Consider the following 20,572-nt stretch of genomic DNA (forward strand, 5'->3'; position numbering starts at 1 on the left):
CCAAACCTCCATCTCAGCCTCTTTGCTCGTCCTGGCCTTCAGGAGAGCAGACACTGGCCCTGTCGGGGATCTGCTTGGAAGAGTCCCACGGCATTCTCCCTCTCCCTCTCCCTTTCTCCCTCCCTTTTCGCTTTCCCTTCTGGGGGTGCATCCCCACCGGGATGAGCAAAGCCGCAGGGAAGAAACCAGCCGTGGCCCCTCTCAGCATCCCCGCGGTTTTTATTTCAGAGGGACCCCGGTGTCCCAGCCGCCCCTCTCAGGGGCGGGACTGGGGCTGGCGGCAGCCCGCGTGGTCCCCTGAGCCCAGCTCTTCCTCCCAGATCCTCCGCATCCATTCTTGCTCTTCCCAGCTGTCCGCTGGGAAAGCCAACCATCTCTCCCTGTTGATGTCCCAAATCCAGACGAGCTCGTCATCCTGGCGGGGCCTGACGGGGCTGCGCTCCCGGTGCTCGGCCGCGACTCTTCGGCGCTGGGGTTGTCCACGGCCCTGCTGCTGCTGCTGCTGCTGCCCCTGCCCCTCCGGCACCGCACTGGGCTCGAAGCAGACGCGGGGATGGCGGGCCACCTCAGCAGGGACGTCCTCTGCCTGCATGTGCACCTCAGCAGGGACGTCCTCTGCCTCAATGTGCACCTCAGCAGGGACGTCCTCTGCCTGAAGGCACGGGATTGCCACCATGGGCACGTGGCAGATGGGGCAGGTGGCAGTGGCAGCGGTGTCATCCCAGCGCTGGATGCAGGCGTGGCAGAAGCCATGCAAGCCTGCGGGGTCTCTCAGGGAATCCAAGCAGATGAGGTAGATTTCCTCTGGCTGGGGCCTCCTGGCAGCTCCCGGTGCTGCTGCCTCGTGCCCGGGCGCCTCCATCGCTGCTGCCGGGACTTGGTGTCTCGTCTGCTGCTGGCGGGACTTGATGGGTGCCGCTGGCCGGGCTCGCTGGCTCCTCAGCTGCTGGCAGGTCACAACGTCTGGCGTGCCGCTGGCAGGACTCGATGGCTCGGGTGCTGCCCACAGGACTCGACGTCTCGTGTGCCGCTGGCAGTCCGCGGCGCTGGTAGCTATGGTTGCCCACCGCAAGCGGCCTCCCGGGGTGACTGGGACTCTGGTGACATCACAAGGCTCTCGGGGGCGCACCCGGGGATGCACCCAGGAGCTCCCCCAGCCTCACAGACGCCCTGTGGTGCAGCGTGCTTCACACCTCTGCATTTGCTCAGGCCCCTTTCAGGCGGTCCCTGCTGCTGCTGTCGGTTTTTGTGCCAGCGCCGCACACTCGCAGAGTGCTCGGGGTTGACAGGGAGCTCCGGTTGGCCCCGGCCCCGGCCCCGGCCCCGGCCCCACCGTCACGGCCGCGGCTCCTCAGGGCGGCCCCCACACAGCCGGGGGGCGCGAGGAAGGAGAGGGCGGGACTAGGCAGCCGCGTCGCCCAATAAGCGAAGGCAGTGGGAGAGCGGCACGGAGGCGAGCCAATGGGGCGCCGGCGCGGGAGGAGGCAAAACTGATTCGGCGTGAGGGAAGCTGCGGCTCCTCCGGCCTCTCCTTCCTCCGCCGCCACCGCTACACACGGTGCCCCGCTTCGAGCCGCCAGCCCCAGGCAGCCCCGGCCGCCCTGCCTCGGGCTCCCCGCTCCGGGGGTGGAAGGCCTCTCCGCGGGCTGACAGCCATCCTCCGAAGAGTTTGTAGGCGGAGCGGCGCGGCCGAAAGCGGCCCGTGAAGCCTCAGGCCCGGGGCGATGGCGGGGAGGGAGCCGGGCCCCGCCCGCTGCGGCGGCGCTTCCCGCCCTGCCGCCAGGGGACTCCAGCTCCCAGGAGGCCGCGGGGCGCAGGGCGCGGCGCATGCGCGCAGCTGGCGGGGAGCCAGGCCGCTGCCCCGCCCCCTCGGCGCGCCACCTGCAGAGGTGATTGGCTGCGGCGCCAGCCGTGGGCTCTGATTGGCCGCGGTGGCGGCGGAGGCGGTGCGCGGCAGGGGGCGGTGGGAGGAGAAGCAAGATGGCGGCGGCGAGCGGAGAGGGGCCGCCGGAGATGATGGAGGGTGAGAGCCCGCCGGGGGCCGGCACGGTCGCGGCCGCTCAGCGGGTCGGGACGGCCCGCCCCGCCGCTCGGGCACCGCCGCTCGGCGGGGCGGCTGCCAGCTGCGCGCGGCGGGGCTCGCGAGCCCTCCGCGGCCGGGCAGCCCGCGGGTGTCCGCCTCCGGGGTGACTGCCCGGGGCGGGGCCGGGGCCTTGGCTGGCCGCCGGGCCGGGGCGCCGGGGTGGAGCGGGGGTGTGTCACCCGGGGCAGGGGCCTTCCCCCTCCCCGGGGGCTCCATGGGCGAGAGGTGGAAGAGGTGGGTTTGTGGAGGTGACCGTGACGTAAAAAATAAAGGGAATAAGAAGGAAATGCCCTGGCGCGGCGTCGCTTTTCCTCGGTCGCCCCGTGAAACCAGAGGAAATAGTGAAGGGGGCCGAGGAGGAGCGAGGAGCTTCAGGTGCCCAGGGCCAGGGCAGCCAGCGGAGTTGTGGCTGGGTGAATGGTGAAGGGATCTCGCAGGTTGTGCTGGGGAGACGGTTGCTTTTATCTGCAGGGATTGTGATTTTTCCGATGCCTTCGCTTCCTCCGGGTCATTGGTACTATTGTACGCGATACTGATATTTTTCCAAAAGCCTTTAAAATGTCATAGTTCTAATTCCATCTCCATAATCTTTGGAATTGCACTTCATTGATCTAAGAAATTTCCTTTTTCCTCCAGTCTTCTTCCCAGATTGTTGGTTTTAGGAAGATGTGATGGGAGGAAAAAGTGCATCCAAAATCAAAGTAGAAACAAGGGGTAAGAGGCCTTTTATTTAAGACTAAACCTTTCATTTAGTTACCTTAGGATTTCTACTAACTGCATAGTGGTACATGTGACCCCTGGTTATTCTGTCTGCTTGCTGTTTCTTCCTCCCACCCCGCTGCTGCAAACTGCCTCATTCTGCTGTTCTGTATCTCCTGCAGTTGACAAACGGGTCGAATCGGAGGAGTCGGGCGACGAAGAAGCGAAGCAGCAAGCAGTTCGCCTGGTAACAGACCTCAGCCAGCAGAGCCTGAGAGATGAGCAGAACGGCGAGAGCTCTGCAGGTACCTGCCGGCCTCAGTGGGCGCGTTAGGAAGTGTCTTCCTGCCAGTGTGTGCAGTGGTGCACGTGTGCCAGTCCTGGGTGTTTCTTGTGGCCGTGTGATGGTTGTATCGATGTTCACAGCGTGAATCTGCCCTAGAGCAATCTGCTTTACAAAGAAATAAATGATAGTGTCGTCATTGCTAAAATAAAGCTGCCTTCTTTTTATGGAACCACTGATATCAGACCTTTGTTTTTTTCTTATTTATTTATCCATCCACATTTCTGTGGGACATCTTGAACATCAAAATGCCAAACACCTTTATTCATACTTTTTTTTTTTTTGTGGAAACATAGTCACTTTCTGTGGAAAGATGCTGGAAATGTTCATTAGAAATACACAGAAACAGCTTTTCATCATTCTGCTTTAGTGTGTGTAGTTTTTTACCTAAAAAGCTGCCGGATTCCTTTGGAAGGCAGAGACGACTGTTTCTGGATAGATTGAAGGAAGCCATCAATTTTATTTTTTTAATTTAAAAATTCTAAGATGTTGAAATGATATCTGTTTGAATCCTCTTGACTTTAAGCTCTTGCTGCTGCTTTTACTGTTTGTATTAGCACATTGGGTAGAAATGCTGACAGCCTTTTTTTTAAGCCTGTGTGTGTTGAGTGGAAGGGTTTGCTTTTCAGTAGCTCACGTAGAAATTGTCAGAGCAGATCCATTTCTGCAGGCCCTGTATGGCGGTGTGATCTGGGCTTCTGGTGCTAGCTCACAATCTGAGGTGTAACAGCATCCTTTTGATAGAGATGTTCATGTGATTGTTATTGGTCTGGAAATGGAAGTGAAATAATAGAGCAAATTTTCTGCAGCAAATTTTAATCCTTTTTGACTGCATCTACTGCAGATCCCTCCTCATCTTAACCTTGCCCATGACAATTTGCAAAAGTATTTTCCAAACTAGTAAATTATTGTGAGCATTTTAAATCTCATCTAACAATAAATGAACTCCATCTAGGTGTAATTCATTGTTGAGCATAAAAAAATCCCTATATCTTAATTAAAAAAATGCTGTGATGATGTCTGTAAAAGCGTGAGAGCCCACCTGGCAAATTGTGCCTCCCCAGCACAATGTGTGAAAAACACATTCAGATTTGGATGCTGAATTACCCACAAATTACATTGGGAACTATTTAATGTAATGACTGTATTGTTACTGTCCTTCTTCCGAACTGTTAGGATTCAGAAAACTTCTCCTAGGGCAGAAACCAAGCAGAGGAATAATTTTGGAACATTTGAGTTCATTTCTGCAGCCAGCTTTTGAGTTTCTCAGCTGAAAGGAAAATGTTTTCCACATTTTTCACAGAAGATCATAAATAGAAAGAGCTCAAGCAGCTGAAATTTCAAATTTATCGTTTAGCTCATTCTCTGAGGAATAGGGCCTCTGTTTAGAAAGCTGATAACTGAGCTATTTATAATATTTTTCATGCATATGCAGTTAAAAAGTGTAGTTGGGCTTTTAGTTGCTTTAAATGCTTGTGGTGCTGTCACCTTACGTAACTCAGTAACTGCCGTTCCGTGCTGCGGAATTTGGGTTTCCTGAACGTCGTATTTTTTTTGTACATCTGCAAAGCTGTGTAGCTCGCAGGCACGGGCTACACAAAAATTCAGTTCAGTAACTTCCCTGCCGGAGCAACGTGTTTTCCTCTCGAGAAACCTGCTGCGTTAAAGCTTGTGGGCTGAAGCGCTGTTTGCGTGCTTCCTGCGTGCAAGTGACATTGCAGTTCTGTTTGTAAAGTGGCTGTAGGAGGGTCAGTTTGGGGTGTTTGTGCCCGCTTGGTTCATAAATAAAATGTTGATTGACAATTGATAGGGCTGTAAATATGCTAGAACCATTTGGGTTTCTCTTCTTGGAGAGAAAATATGCTTTAACGTTGTCGTACCAATACTGATTTGTGGGTGTTATCAGCGTACACACCTCACACAGACTGCTCTATGGAGAGTGTTTTATACACAGTATATAAACTTTGAGAGTTGCCCTTATTACAGAAATGCCAGAGTCTCTTGTGTTCAGTTTTAAATTGCTTTTATTTCGGTGAATTCGCTGCACGTATCCTGTGTGATTTGGTTTTGTGCTTTTGGACTTGAGTGCTTTTTCCCCCACACTGGCTCTGCCAGACTGGTCACTCAAAGCCATACGGCAAAAACACGAGGAGCTGCCCTTTGGCACCCCCCAGAACAGAGCACTGAACACATTGCCAAAACCAAAGGTATAGAAATGGTCTGTAATGGATGCTGTGATGAAACATGTAATTTTATAGAGCAAGCTGGCAGCCAAACACAATCGAAGAATTTTTTTTTCTTGAATATTTTTGTTGTTCTTGCAGAATTTTTTTTACTGAGCGCATGACTGGCTTTACTGTTGGACAACTTTAAAGTCTCAAAAGGAGAAGTCCCTTCGCCATGAGCACGAACTTTCTGCTAGTACAACTTAATACAAGGGGAATAGTTTGGCTTTTTCTGTGATATCTCAAATAACTGTTGTTCCAAACTTGGGCTGCTTTCCTGTTGGCTGTAAATTCAGCTAGGGTGCTTGGTTGGCTTGGAGCACTTTGTGCTGGCAGCCCTTTGCACCCTAGAAATGGGTCAAAGAGATGCAGCCTTGGTAGCAGCAGGGTAGGGTGTCGCACTCCCCTGCTGAAGCACATAGCTTCTGATCTGGAAGAAAAAGAAGAAGATTCAAGTGTTGCCCGCTGCTAAAATGCTGACAAGTGTACACGTGTCAGTTGTGGTGGCATTTCTATACCGCCATTCGATGTCACCAAGCCTACCAGCTCATTTCACATCATCAGACTATACTTTATGCTCCCTGCTAATTTATGCTATAAAGCACATTAAAAGATGAGGGACAGAGGGTTGCTTTTCAGTCTTAGCTTCCCTGGGTCAGGTCAGTTAGTATTCTTTCCCTTTTGAATGCTCAGGCAAGAGCAGTAACCCAAAGACAGCACGGTAAATGATGGCATGTGGAGCTGTCAAACCTTCAACAGCAGTATTAAAAATTGTAACGCTTCTACTGTTCATCCCTGCAACGCTCCTTACAATGCCAAGCATCAGCAGGGAAAACAGTCGTTAAGTATAGGGGACGTTTGGCATTTACAAGGATGTTGTCACCATGCTGGGCTATAAAAATAGTCATTATTTCTGAATTAAGGGAATGAGCTTGCATACAGTAATGCAGGAGTTAGTGCAAAGCCTTTGGGATTTGGCTGTAATTAAAGCCCCTTGGTTTTTTTTGGTAGTACATGTAGAAGCTCCACACGTGAAGTGGAAAGGGGTTGTGTGTTGTATGTCTGTTTTGCAAAGCTGGATTAGACTTTCTTTGGAAGTTGATGCAACCAGCACACTGTTTTCAACAAATGGGAATCGGGCATGAATTATTCAGCATGAATTTATCCCGTAAACTGCATTCCCTCTTGTGCTGTGATAGAAGCACAGCAAGTGTTGGGCTGTCTTCCAGAGCTATAAAGGCATTTCCCAAGGAAATATATGCGGTGTGAAACGATGTTTTGTAGCATATTAGTGAGTTCAGTCAAGCCAAAGAAGGGAGATCCATGCAGAAGTGTGCACAACATTGACATCAGCTGGCAGCATTTATGAAAGAAAAGCTGAAAGGTGGGTTTGCTGAGATGCGTGGTCATTCCTGGCTCTATCACTAGACAGTTTAGATTCCTTCTTGGCCATGTTGTATTAGGTTGTTGGAGGAGCGTAGACACTTTGGGTGGTGTATCTTCAGAGGGTGATGGCCCTAAGTGTAACGAAAAGGAATCCTGCCCAGATCAGTCTTAAGCCACCACTATTCAGCAGCCACACCGGCAGGCTGGGGAAGGTGCTGTTCCTTCTGCATCTAGGCATGACATTCTGTTATTAAGAAAGCTTTTTTCACTACTAACTGTCACAACAAAAGCCAGATAGGTGAAGTGTATTTTTAATGCAGAATATCTCTACTGTGCACCTCATGTCTCTTCTTCTGAGGAGCGTTTGCTCCCTTTGTCTCTCCGAATGTTAGCCATCGTTATCTTGCCTTTAGCTATCGAGTAGCAGAAGTTTATCATGTATTTGCTTCTCCTGCAGGAGAAGCAGAGACACCAGTGGACATGGAGACAATTAGCCTGGACCCAGAGGCTGAGGTAAAGGCAGACTTTTGTCCTTATGGGCTTTATACAGCAGGAAGAAAAGGTAGGCAAAGGCAAGTATTGAAACCTGGTTAAAAGATCTAATTCTTCTGAAGGTGCTGGCTACCTGATCTTCCCCAGAATTGCCTCAGAGCCTTTAGACTAGAAGTAGAGGTGTTTTATTCTTGATCAGTAGCTGAAACATTTTGTTAGTGATTTAGAATTTTAAATTAAGCATGGGAGCACTGAAAGCAGGGCTGTGCTGCAAGCATTATTGACGGGCTGCGAGCTTTTGTGAGAATAATGAACTGGTTGCTGCTGTCAGACCCACGATTTGTGACAGGCACAGCTACTTAACCAGCCTGGTGCCTTGGCATCGGCAGCCTCGTGAGCCTGTTAGCTGGAGAGTTTTTGAGCGTGGGTGGTAAAGTGCTCTATTTCTCTTTGATTGACTGAGCTGCAAAACTGGAACATCTGGGCAGCACAGATGTGGAGTGCATCAGCTGGTTGCCAGCGCAGAGTTAATGTTCACAGCACCACCAGAGTATTTGAACTATCAGTGGTTCATCTGAGGCCTGGAACTGGAAATAGCAAGGTGTGTTCTGGTTAAGCCCTAGCAAAGTGGGTAAGAGAATTTTATGCAACACTTCACTCATGCCAGACAGCAGGATTTGTCTGTCTCGGTAAATTCAGAATTTACTGCAAAGGATTTCTAATTTTGGCGAAACAATGCTCAGACTCAGGAAAGGGCTGTTGCCTTTTTGCAGATACTGTGTTTGCAGCTGACAAGTTTAGGCCCCATGCTTCACCTGTGGTGGTAAAATCATGTGCCAAACCCAGTTTCACAAGCTCTTTGAAGGAAAGCTTTAATGAGCTACACATTTTGTAAGACTCTGATTTTCCTTAGAACAAAGTACCAGGCTAGTCTTTGAAGAGTGTTTTGAAACAACAGCTGAATCCCTCCATTTCTCTTTCAGGATGTTGACTTGAATCATTTCCGAATTGGGAAGATTGAAGGATTTGAGGTGCTCAAGAAAGTGAAGGTAACGGTCCTAAGGAATAGAGGATCTAACCTATAAGAGGACAGATACAGGAGTCTCTTTTTGGCTGAGTTCACTTAATGTTTAACTGAAGGAGGTAGTTGTTTACCCATTTGTCAAGGAGCAATAAAAATCCTGGGGTTTTGCAAGTTGGTTTTGGAAGTGGATGAGAGACAACGCATCAGGACTCATCCTAAGAGATACGTTCTGTGCTCGCACAGCAGGCTTAACGTAGAATAATGTAGACTGGAAAGGACCTCTGGAGGTCTCTAGTAAACCCCTGCTCAAAGCAGGTCCAGTTAGAGCATGTTGCTTAAGGCCTGCTCCAGTCAAGCTCTTGAGTATTGCCAAGGATGGAGATTACGTAGCCTCTCTGGGCTGCTCTTTAGTGTCTGACCATCTCCGTGGTAAAAAGATTTCTTTCTGAGGAGTTGGAATACAACAGGAAAAGATTCTGTTTAAAAACAAAACCTGCAAACAACCAACCAACAAAACTTAATGGGGAAGAAACCCCCCAACCTTATTGTCTGTATATCAAAAGGCATTACCTGCTGTCATTCATATCCATTTTCCTGTTTGTTTTTAAACTTCCCCAACTATCAGACTCTCTGTCTCCGTCAGAATTTGATTAAGCACATTGAGAACCTGGAGCAGTTGCAGACCTTGCGGGAACTGGATCTCTATGACAATCAAATTCGGAAGATCGAGAACTTGGAGTCTCTAGTGGAACTTGAGTGAGTCCAGGGGAATCACCAGGATTGGGTTGAGGGTGGTTTGCACTCACTAAGTTACTCATGCTGTACTTATTGCAGTATTTACCACCCAGGCCTTTCTCATGATTCATTTGGGTGCTCTGTGAAGGGGTAATATCTGTTCTCCATTGGTAGTTAACCTGTGCAATAAACTAGTTTCATAATCCTGAAGCTCACCAGGGACAGTCAGCTGGAAATGAAGTGTGTGCTGTATAAGGCAGTGAGAATGATAGGTGGTTGCAGCTTCTATGCAGGTGTGGAAGCACTCGGACACCCCTTGCTCTTGGCAGTGAGACCTGCGTATAACAGGTTTTTATTCCTGCAGAAAATGGCAGGAGGTTTCAGGTGAGATTAGGACTGGTTTTGCAGGGCGTTAGGGAAGGAGTAGTGGTCTTCCCAGTTTCTAGCACTTGTCTGTGATTGCTCTGGAGACACATTACCAAACTGTTCCCACTGGGGCGAGGAGGACTGACCTACTTCCCAGAGTCATAAATGCTTCACACTTATGGGGGGGCTGTCCTGTCAGAGGCAGATCTTGTTTCGTCCCACAGTGGCAGCTCCACAGCTGGGCAAAACAATGGCTGTCTTCTGCATGCGACAGAAGATGTCTGACACACTCTATGTCCCTGACACACTATAAAAGTATTTTCAAAGTTATATTTGTTGTCATTTCTGATAAAAGGAACTGACACTTACGACTCCAGCTTCAAGGCCTAGCAAAGTGCTTGATCTCTGCAGATGGTGAAGTTCCCTACCAATTTACAGGTGCCTCTTCTAGAATCATCCATGGATTGAAGAGACCTTTGTTTTGTTTTCCCTCAGGATCCTGGACATCTCCTTTAACGTTCTGCGCCACATTGAAGGACTAGATCGGCTCACCCAACTTAAAAAACTCTTCCTTGTCAACAACAAAATCAGCAAAATTGAGAATTTGAGCAACTTGCAGCTGCTACAGATGTTAGAGTTGGGCTCCAATCGAATTCGGGTAGGCTTGCTCTGCAAGGTGTTAGCTGGAGAGTGTTGAGCTCTTTGGCTTGGGATGAGCCTTTTCTGAAAGTGCACTTTGTTGACTTTTACTTGCAGTTTTGTTCTTTTTATTGTTCCAGTCATTTAATGTGTAATTGCTTATTGCTGCGCATGCTGGATCCTTTAATTATGTATGCACATAGTGCTTGGCTACTAAATTACTATTTATGAATTTCTCCTTAATGAACTCACCCGTCCCACGTGTGTTGCCTTTTGCAGATGATGGTTTCCTCCTGACAGAGAGCCAAGCCTATCAAAACTAGCAATTATTGTTGTCTCTTACCTTCTTAGAGGCTGGTGCTGTGGTGATAAAACCTATTGAATGCAAATCTAATTCTAGTTTGATTTGTATGTGTGATTGATAACCTGCTACGTCAGTCAGTCTCACTCAGGAAAAATATTTTCATAGAACCACAGAATCGTTTTGGTTGGGAAGGACCTTTAAGATCATCAAGTCCAACTGTTAACCCAGCCCTGCCAAGGCCACCACTAACCCATGTCCCTCAGCACCACATCTACACGGCTTTTAAATCCCCCCAGGGATGGGGACTCCACCACTGCCCTGGGCACCCTGTTCCAGTGCCTGACAACCCTTTTGGTGAAGACATTTTTCCTAATATCCAATCTAAACCTCCTGTATTTTCTTGGGGCTCTGCTCTAAAGTGCTTCAAAAACCTGGTACTGTGCTGCTGATTATTTTTTTTAATTCTGCAGTTTGTGACTGTTTCAGTGTAGGTGATTTAAAATCTGTGCTGCTTAAAGGGAAGCGGTTCTGCGTAGTCTCTCCTGTCCTTAAGGTCTGCTTTTCTCCATTTTGCCCAGTTTGTAAGAGAGCTGGTGAAACAGATGACACAAAAGACTTGCAACGTGCAAAGTAAACTGTTAATTTTCTAGAAGCTTTTTCAGCTATATATGCTTTAGAAAATCATTCTAACAGATAAGTGCATTCCAGTCTGGATATTGTCTAAATTGGCACTCCTCACTTACAATCTCTGAAAAATTCCTTGTTACACTGCAAGAGCAGATTAGGAAAAGGACTGTTTGTCCTCTGTATTTCCAGCCTTGTGGAAGCACACTTCTCCTTCTAGAAAAGCAGGAAACTTCAGCTATTATAAATAGGCTTTTAAGGGACAAACGTGTGCTGCTTTTATCAACTGGAAAAATTTTGTTTTGCTCCTACAGCTGAACTGGACTGAATTCGTTTCCATCAAAAGGAATTTCTACTTTGGAAATGAAATTACTTAGGGGATTAAATCTAGAGTGTGAGAACATCAGCCAGATCGGATGAGTGATTAGGAACCTTAGAGTTTGCATAGGTTGGGGGAACAAGTTGGAGAGAGATGCATTTTCCTTTATTCAGAAACATAACGGGCTAAACACACTGATCCTTACGTTTCAAAATTGGGGTTAAGCAAAACTGTGCTGTATTCTGTATCTAAGCATCATTACCTTCTGGAAAAAAAACCAGCTAGATTTCTGAATTGATACTTCGGTGGTACATTGCTACTGATGTTGTCAAGCCAAAGAATATCTTGGCTTGTTGAGCCTGAGAGCATATTAACAAAACAACCAAAAAACCCAAAGTTATCACTGTATGGGTGACACAAGCTGCTTAAATTACTTTATTTTTGGTGTTTTTTCTGTTTATCTGTTAATTCTATGCTGGTTTCTTCAAACAGCACTGCTCTATGCTTCTAAGTGGGTTACTGGAGTGAGTAACCTGTGCCTAGGCTAGGCATGAAGAAATACATCTCATGTTGTTTGGGGTCACCTAGAACTCTTGTAATAGTTTCCTGTTGGTAGGGTGGCCTGGCTGTGTGCTTCAGGTGGGCATATCCTTAACTCTTCAGGGTAAAAGCCTATGGACTGTCTGTTCAGGCAGCGGTCTTGGCTCCGAGCTGCCTGATACACTCACCCCCTGTGCAGTAAAGCTGCTGCAGTGATGCTGTCTTGGCCATTTTGCTGCACGCTCTAACCTTTAGGAGTGCATTTACCGTGGGGTCTGTCATGACTTACCAAGCACTTGGTGGGGAAGCAGAATTTTATGCTTGAGCTGATGCATTTCATGCTTTTGTTCCAAAGATGGACTGAGGCAACTATGAGGCAAGCACTTTATTCGTTCCTGAAGTTTTTCCCCCTCATGTCCCTCTGTTTCATACTTTCACTGAAGCGTGGCTTTTTTATAGCTTTAAGTAGCTTTTTTTTTTTTTCCTGAGTATTTCTTCTCAGTATCTTCAGAGTCACAACTGTTTCCTCCTCAGGGCTGGGAGAGCTACCAGTGAGCAACAAATCTATCATTTTCTTGCAAGTCAAAACAGGGGTAAGTCCACAGGCTAGAAGGAGGGTGAATCCAAATCTGAGCTGATAAACCCCTTACATTAATCAGTTGGCAATTGTGGGATAGAGGTTGAAAAGCTTCTTTCCAGAGTGTATCTATACATTCATAGTGTGTGTTTGTGTCCATCTCCCTTCCTTTATACACAGAGAGTAATCTAAGTGGTGCTAGGGCTCAGTGGCCTGGCTCACCAGCACTACTAGTCTTTGAAACTCTGCCAGGCAAGAAGGATGTGGAAGAGCTGGGACGTCACAAGGTCCCTGAGCACAGATGCACAGCCGTGTGTGTATCTATATCCACATTACTGTTGCTCTGTGAGCTGAAGCCTGGTTTTAGAACTCTTGTCTCTTTTAACAGAACCTTTTTTTTCAATTAAGAGGCTTTCACCTAAAAAAAAGTTGTGTTTTCTTACCTTTGGTTTACAGGAGCCTTTTCTAAGCCCACCCTCTTCCCCTTTTCTTGCCCTTTTCTCTCTTTCCTGTTCATGTTTTCGGGTGCCCCTTCCTTTGTAAATAAAGAATTCAGTTCTTGATGCCTCACAGAGGTCCTTATTTTCTCCCACTGAAGGCTGAGCTCAGGACTTAAACTGGTACAGTGTATATGTTCTGCCAGTAGCATGTATATTTAAAACACGTACATCACTTAAATGGGTATGTGTATGGTCTGCCAGTAGCATGAATGTCCAGCCAGGAGTTAAATATATTGATGCATACACCCCTGAGACAGTTAACCTTGCTTATGACAGAGAAACTTGTGCAGAGAAGCCCAACAGCTTGCCCTTGGCTGTGTTATGCGGTCACTGATGGTCAGGACTAAATTTGCATATTATATTTTCTCCTCCCAGATTTTCTTTCCATTCACTAGTGACAGATTTTTCTTGCTTCACAAGTGAGTATCTTCTGCCCTGGATACACCTCATGGCCCAGGGAGTGTCACTTTCGGTGCTCCCTGAGCCTTTTCATTCTTTGCTCTTGCTGCCTGGACAGAGGAGACAACAGCCAGGACAAAGGGATGTGGCCTTTGCTGAAAATCAGCAAATAATAGTGCCACAAGCCAGCTGTCACGTGGGTTCACTGCCACTGCACAAAGCCCTGCGCTTACTCTGCTCTGGGGTCACAGGGAGGGCCCTACCCTGTGCGTAGGGCTTTGCGTTGTAGCCTTGGCAGGCTCGTGTTCTCAGGAGTGCAGCTCCACGGGGTGAGTTTGTAAAATGCCAACCACATCTATAGGCTGGAGGTTTGCGTCACAGCAGTAACGCTGTCTCCTCTGGTTGTTTTGCAGGCAATCGAAAACATCGATGGCTTGGCTAATCTTGATAGTCTGTTCCTTGGGAAGAATAAAATCACCAAGCTTCAGAACTTGGATGCACTGACAAACCTGACTGTGCTCAGTATACAGGTATCGGTTCTACTTTGCACTGTTATGTTTTGAACAGCCTTGGTTACATGAACCACCCTGTAATTTATGATAAGCTCTTCTGAATCAGCAGGTCTTCAGTGTTTGAGTCAAACTCCTGTACTGGAAGAAAGTGGGGTATTCACAGAATCAGAATCAACCAGGTTGGAAGAGACTTCAGGGATCATCGAGTCCAACCGTTGCCCTGACACCACCCTGTCAACTAGACCAGGGCACTAAGTGCCATGTCCAGTCTTTTCTTAAACCCCTCCAGAGATGGTGACTCCACCACCTCCCTGGGCAGCCCCTTCCAATGGCTAATGACCCTTGCTGAGAAGAAATGCTTCCTAATGTCCAACCTGAACCTCCCCTGGCCAAGCTTGAGGCTGTGTCCTCTTGTCCTATTGCTGGTTGCCTGGGAGAAGAGGCCGACTCCCACTGCACTACAACCTCCCTTCAGGTAGTTGTAGACTGCACTAAGGTCACCTCTGAGCCTCCTCTTCTCCAGGCTAAACACCCCCAGCTCCCTCAGCCGTTCCCCGTAGGTCAGACCCTCCAGACCCTTCCCCAGCTTGGTCGCCCTCCTCTGGACTCGCTCCAGCACCTCAACATCTCTCTTGAAGTGCGGGGCCCACAACTGGACAGCATTCTCTATGCTGTCTTTTCTCACCCTTTCATACTGACAGACACTGATAAAATGATAAAACAAATGTGTGATTTTTATGGAAAAGAGAGAAGAGGGAATGAATGTTATCCCCCATTTCCTTCCTGAAATACTGTTTCCTAATATATTACAATAACATCAGAGGAGTTATGCAAGTAGTCATTAGAATGGCAGTGGGCTCAGTGTCACTACTGTCTTCCTGAAGAAGGAAGAAATGTGAACAAGCCTGTGCTAAATGAAATCTGTTCTTAATGAGCTTGTGGAAAGTTTTTCCTTTTTAAAAGGTGGAATAAATGATACTTAACTAGTTAACTTCTTTCATTGAGTCTCCTCATCCATATGACAATACTAGGGCATTCTAATATCTCTTACATCTGTTGGTAAGAAAGGCATACTCACTACAGGTTGTAGTACCTGTGTGCATCATTGTTCTATAGGACGTAAAGAATTACGTACAGCAGAGTGTGTTGGGATTGAAGTGTTGTAACCTCCCTTCTGACCATTCCATTAAAAAGACCAACAAAATGAATGCTGTTAATGCATAGGCCTGTTGTTTCTAAAGATACCAAGTGGAAGACGTTCAGGCTACAGCTTTTGGTGGGAAGGTCAGAGTTTGAGTCTTCTAAACTCAGAGACTTTGGCTGCCATGAAACTTCCTTGTGCATTGGTGGTACCGAGATCAAACGAGCTGAGCTCATGAGATCAGTGTGGACCCTTCCCAGAGAGATGCTTTTTCTCCAATGACTCGCTTGGGTTTGGTTTGTTTAGAGTGGACTTAAATCGCTGTTACACTTTCAGAATAACCGTCTGACCAAGATTGAGGGGCTGCAGAGCCTGGTGAATTTGCGCGAGTTGTACGTCAGCCACAACGGCATCGAAGTCATCGAGGGACTGGAGAACAATGTGAGCAGGCTCTTGCTAACTGTGCGACAGAACTGTTGCCCGAAGCTACTCCCAGTAGTGGCTGTGCTTTTCTGGAAGTTTTTGTTCCTCAGCTTCCCCGGTTACACGTGGGGTCCTGAGTCTCTTGAAAAGAACACAAAGATCCAAGTATTTATGATGTTAAAATATCTTGCATGGGTGAAGCTCCTCCAGATGTTCTGGAGCAGAATTGTTTTAGTGACCTGGGGAGGGGGAGCACGAGATGTGGTCAATGCAGCAGCTTGGCTGATCTTCAGCAACGGGAGGACTGATGGCTACAGCCGTCTGTGTCTGCCTCAGCCTGTCAGGCAGCGGGTTGTAGATAACCTTGAGTTGTTTCCAGTAGGACAACAACTGGAGCTGGGAGTGAGAGAGACAGACCGTGGTATGGGGCTTGCCCTCGTGTCAGTATACATGTCTATATCTCTGAATAGGATGGATTTCACAGAAGCCTGCAGTGGTTTCTTTCTCACCCAACAGTAGGTGGGATTGTCAGAGAGCAGAAACAGTCTCAGACTTAGCTGGCTGTGTGCAAGGCAGAAAAAAAACCCCTTTTTCTAAAACTGTTGAGTTTCCTGCTGCAAAAAAGTTTGTTCAACTCCGCTGCTCAAGAGGACACATGGTCTGATTTTTAATGGATTCCTCTTCTTAATGTACTATGAGGAAAGCTCAGTTTTGAGGAACCCTTGGCTGGCAGTTGCCATCAGGCCATTTTTGCCACATGGTTTCTGGGAGGTCAGTAACCCAGATTAATTAAAAACAATCTTCCTTGCTATATTTAGGCATTGAGAGTTCTTGTGCTGCAGGTAAGCAGCTGGCAATAATGTGTTTTTGCTTCCAGCAGTTTCCAACTCTGGGCCTGAAGAAAGTGGGCCAGAGAAGATGAAAAATCTGGTCTAATGTTTTTGTGTTTGCTTGTCTAGAAAAAACTCACAATGCTGGACATTGCATCCAACAGAATTAAGAAGATCGAAAATATCAGTCATCTAACAGAGCTGCAGGAATTCTGGGTAAGTGCGGGTTGGAGCTGTTCCCTGAAATGTCTGTGCAACGGGGAAAGAAACCCTTCTGACGAGGAGTGGTGGGAGGGTGGTGGACATGTATGTCTTGGAGTAAACTCTTCTTGTTCTGGTGACCAGCTGTAAGATCTCGACAGTCTGCATGCACAGAGTGTGTGATGGTTTCCCCTAAGGAAAGGGTTGAGCTTAAAAAATTCTTTGTAGGGTTTTGCTTAGTGGTAACGAGCCTGTCTCTACCTAGGAAATAGGCCCTGCCTTCCCGCTTGTGATGGTTATGAAACAGCCCTGCTGTGTCCTATTTTTGCAGATCTCATCTTTCTTTAAGTGAGCGTGACTGTGATGGGGGAAGCTGAGACTGCCTCACCGCTGCACCGGGGCACAGTACCTATTTCAAGCAGAGTCGATATGTTCATGTCATAAATATGAGAAGAAAATGAAACCATCTTCTGGTTTCCTTTTATTCCTGGGAGGTAGATAACTGGGAGGGTTGCTCCTGTTTCTTTGTGGCACCCTAAATAGCTGAGCCCTTTGTCATTCATAAGTCTGGTCAGGAAATACGCAGAGACCCCCCCTCCTGAAACATCAGTACCCTGCCTTGTTACAGAGCTGTGTACAAACCTGCTCGTGTTTGGGGGAAGAGGCAGCAGATCTTCACGAGCTGGCACGTGCTTTAGCTCTTGGAGAGTTCCTGCGTGTCAAGGCTGAGAATAAGAGTTGTGCTGCTTAATGGCTGTCGTGTGGAGTTCAGTTATTTAAACTCTTGGGCAGAGGCTGAGCTAAAAGGAGGGGAAAGCAGCTGCACATGAAACCAAGCTGGCACCTGGAGTCCAGGCTGCTTGGACCATTTTGGTCACCTTGCAGTGTGGCTTAGCAGACGGCTAGTGGTGGTATCTGGCCGTGCCCGTGCTGTAAGGAACTCTTTAAACAGCAGGAGCTGAGAAGCCCATTTAACAGGACATTTTTTGGGCGGTAAAAGTGAGACAGTGCTGTGTGGCTGGTGTGGGACCTGTCGTGATCCTTTGCAATGTCCTCCAGTCTTCCTCTTTGCTGTTGCTCTGCCTGTGGAAGGCAGCATTGCCCAGCTGGTTCCACTTGGCCTACAGAAAAGGCAGGGAAGATCCTAACCTCTTTGGGCTTCCTTTGCAAAAACACCAGTGCCCTTAAAGAGTCCTTTGTCAGAGCAGAGCGGTGGCCAAGATCTGCTAGCTGAACCCGGAAAATGCCCTCCTGTTTTTTTTCCACTTTGATACTGTTTATAAAAAAAAGGTTATGTGCTTTTTGATAAAGAGCAGGGCAGAATTTTCTTTGAAGGAAACAAATGTTGCATCAACTAATTTATATTTTTTTACTGAAGCAGCGTAACAAAGTCCTTTAACACCTTAAGGAATTTCAAATCCTAGATACTGTGGGCATCTTCCAGCAGTTTCCCAGTACCTCTCCAGTGGAGGGACTGAGACATCCGAAGGTCAAGTGACTTGGCTGAAGTAATGTCACGATGAGTTTGTAGCAGAATGAAAGAGCTGGCAGGTTTTCTTCAGAGTCTTAGTCCAGGGTCTTAACTACAAAGCCATCTTCAGCTGGAACACTGGCAGTTTTCTTTCACTGAGACAGCTGGAGAAAACAGAGCAGCTTGTCTGCCACACAGCAAACAGGGTGCACCAAGTTTCCAGTTCACCCTGGGTGCCCGATGCGAGTAAGAGCAGTTGTTGGGGGGGGTCCAGAGCCAATCCATTGATTTTTATTTTTTTTTTAAATTTTTTTATTTAAAGGTGGTGTTGCTGTAGTGACTGGCTCTGTATCCTACAGCAAAGGGTGGCTGAAGTCTCTAGGTTGGACAGCACGTGGCCACCGTACGCGCTCTGCTGCCTTGCCAGGCAGTTGATGCGTTAATCCCCTTGCGTGGGAATTCCTTTGCAGAGCCAGCAGTGAGGCAGCTCCCGGGCTGACAGGAGGAGAGCCGGAACCAGGGAGCTCGGTGCTTTATTTGGAGTGCGGAAGCAGTTTTTGTGGGGAAGTGGTGTAAAGGGGAGAGGAAAATGTCGCTTTTCACATCAGTTTGGGACCTTTTTTTAACGTTTAGCAAGGGGTTGGAGTAGATGATCTCCAGAGGTCCCTTCCGACCCCAACCATTCTGTGATTCTGTGTGTGATTCTGTTTCCTAGGAAGTCACGAAACTAAAGCCAGATGTCACAGTGGAAGAAAATCTTGACATAAAGATTTCCAACCCTTAAATGAACAGAGTATGGGCTGGAACACTGTATAAAGACACTGTCCCAGTGTCTTGCTGGGTCTTTCCCTGCATACTGGTTGGACTGGGAATGCTGTCTGAAGGGTGGAGCATTTGACTGGCAACCCAGGACAGTGGGGGGAAGTGGAGATGGTTAACAAGGCCTGGAGCATGAGACAGGAGAGCGTGTCTCGGTGGTTCAAGGGGGAGGAGGATCACGTAGGGTCTTACACGCGCGTGGAGACCGTAGAGCGTTACTGCCCGAGGGAGCAGCGACCCTCCTGAGCGGCAGCGTGGCGGTGCCTGGTTGTGTGAGTGTGCCTGTCTGTGCTCTGCAGATGAACGATAATCTCGTCGAGAGCTGGAGCGACCTGGACGAGCTCAAAGGAGCGAAGAACTTGGAAACCGTCTATCTGGAGCGAAACCCCTTGCAGAAGGATCCTCAGTACCGGCGTAAGATCATGCTGGCCCTCCCGACTGTCCGGCAGATTGATGCCACCTTCGTTCGGTTCTGAACCTCCTGCTGCCCTCTCTCTCCTCCCCCTTGGAGAAATGTCCCAACTGGGGTTTTTTTATCCACTTACCACTCTCCAAGTTCTTCAGTACACTGACACTCGCAGAGCAAACGGTCATGAACAAGCACTGAATGCCAGATCTTGTGTACAATGCACTCGTCGTTTTTGAGATGTTGTTGTTATTATTAAATCTTAACAGAAGAGACTGCTCTGTGCTTGTGTCTGTTATTGTGCGGGAGGTTTGGGCAGAAGGGGTTTATAACCGACTGAAGCCACTTGCTGGCCTTTGTTGACCCCGTGGCACACCTGCAGGTTGGTAATGTCCTTGCAAACGTCACTTCTTCAGATCCTGGCTCAAGGGTGGTCTGTAAAAAGGTGAAAAGACAGTGACGGTGTTGATGTGGGGAAAAATCTGATCGAGATGCTCATCCAGGTTATCAGGTGTGAGTCAGTGCTAAATATCTGCTTGTAAAACTCTGAGGGGGGGAAATTTGGGCTTTCTGTGGTAATCTTTATTTTTTTTTTAACACAGCTACAAGCTCATTAGAGGGTTGAGGACAAATAGCTCGAGGGATGAAAGCAGTGTGGGGATGTACATGCCTGGATGATCTAGTGGCCTTCACAGAGCCACTGGTGGTAGGGCTTCCACGTTTTAAATGTCGTGCTGGAGCCTGAGGTGGGAACGGGAAAAGGGATTAAGAGGAGTGAGATGAGAGGGGCTGTGGATTCTGCTTGGGGAGGCGAGGGGTCTAGTCCACACTTACAGGTTTGTTATTGGTGGTTGTGGCTTGCTTTGCCTCCTGATTTCCCAGGCTTTGTCAGAGCAAAGCACAGCAGATGCCACAGCATGTCGCCCCTCCTTCCTGGGCTGAAGCTGAGGCAGCTCTTCAGAACAGGGGAGTGCTGGATGTGGCCTCCAGCTCCTCAGTGGTCACATTGAACGCCTCCACTGCCTGAAAGGAAGCTGAAGGGCTCGGTTCTGATTTTTATTTAAAACGAGTGGCCCTACTCCAGGGGGAGCCATTGCCTTAGCGTGATTTCAAACATGTCCTTCATCTTACAAGTGCCACTGAGGTTCCTTGGTAGAACCACAGAATCCCAGCCTGGTTGGGGTGGGAAGGGACCTCTGGAGATCACCCAGCCCACCCCCTGCCAAAGCAGGGTCACCCAGAGCACGTTGCACAGGGTCGTGTCCAGGCGGGTTTGAACATCTCCAGAGAAGGAGACTCCCCACCCTCCCTGGGCAGCCTGTGCCCGGGCTCTGGCACCCTCACAGCAAAGAAGTTTTTCCTCATATTCAGCTGGAACTTCCCATGGTTCAGTTTGTGCCCATTGCCCCTTCTCCTGTCGCTGGGCACCACTGAGAAGAGTCTGGCCCAGCCCCTTGACACCCCCCCTGAGGTATCTGTGAGCATCGATAAGATCCCCCTCAGTCTTCTCTTCT

At 48.3% G+C, this 20,572-nt stretch overlaps 1 protein-coding gene across 2 annotated transcripts; it reads left to right on the forward strand.

Annotated features, from left to right (window-relative positions):
* Positions 1-1,950: 1,950 nt before the first annotated feature.
* Positions 1,951-19,333, forward strand: LOC137675149 (protein phosphatase 1 regulatory subunit 7-like). Of its 2 annotated transcripts, XM_068421108.1 has the most exons (11): positions 1,951-2,023; positions 2,720-2,797; positions 2,965-3,087; positions 7,194-7,249; positions 8,212-8,277; positions 8,878-9,008; positions 9,849-10,011; positions 13,669-13,785; positions 15,245-15,349; positions 16,291-16,377; positions 18,952-19,333. In XM_068421108.1, exons 2-11 carry the CDS (start codon positions 2,755-2,757, stop codon positions 19,126-19,128), a joined length of 1,068 nt encoding a protein of 355 aa, XP_068277209.1. In that variant the 5' UTR covers positions 1,951-2,023; positions 2,720-2,754; the 3' UTR covers positions 19,129-19,333. The 2 variants fall into 2 exon arrangements, with proteins under 2 accessions (XP_068277209.1, XP_068277210.1); XM_068421109.1 differs by lacking the exon at positions 2,720-2,797 and having other exon boundaries at positions 1,958-2,023.
* Positions 19,334-20,572: the final 1,239 nt, after the last annotated feature.

Source organism: Nyctibius grandis, chromosome 32, assembly GCF_013368605.1.
Source record: "Nyctibius grandis isolate bNycGra1 chromosome 32, bNycGra1.pri, whole genome shotgun sequence".
NCBI classification, from domain to species: Eukaryota; Metazoa; Chordata; class Aves; order Nyctibiiformes; family Nyctibiidae; genus Nyctibius; species Nyctibius grandis.

What these genes read in the sequence shown, in the direction of transcription:
- LOC137675149 (XM_068421108.1), top strand. Translation starts at nt 2,755, where the DNA reads ATGGGAGGAAAAAGTGCATCCAAAATCAAAGTAGAAACAAGGG. An exon ending in AGGTGCTCAAGAAAGTGAAG is followed by an intron (nt 8,278 to 8,877) that starts GTAACGGTCCTA and finishes CCCAACTATCAG; the next exon opens with ACTCTCTGTCTCCGTCAGAA. An exon ending in TCGAGGGACTGGAGAACAAT is followed by an intron (nt 15,350 to 16,290) that starts GTGAGCAGGCTC and finishes TTGCTTGTCTAG; the next exon opens with AAAAAACTCACAATGCTGGA.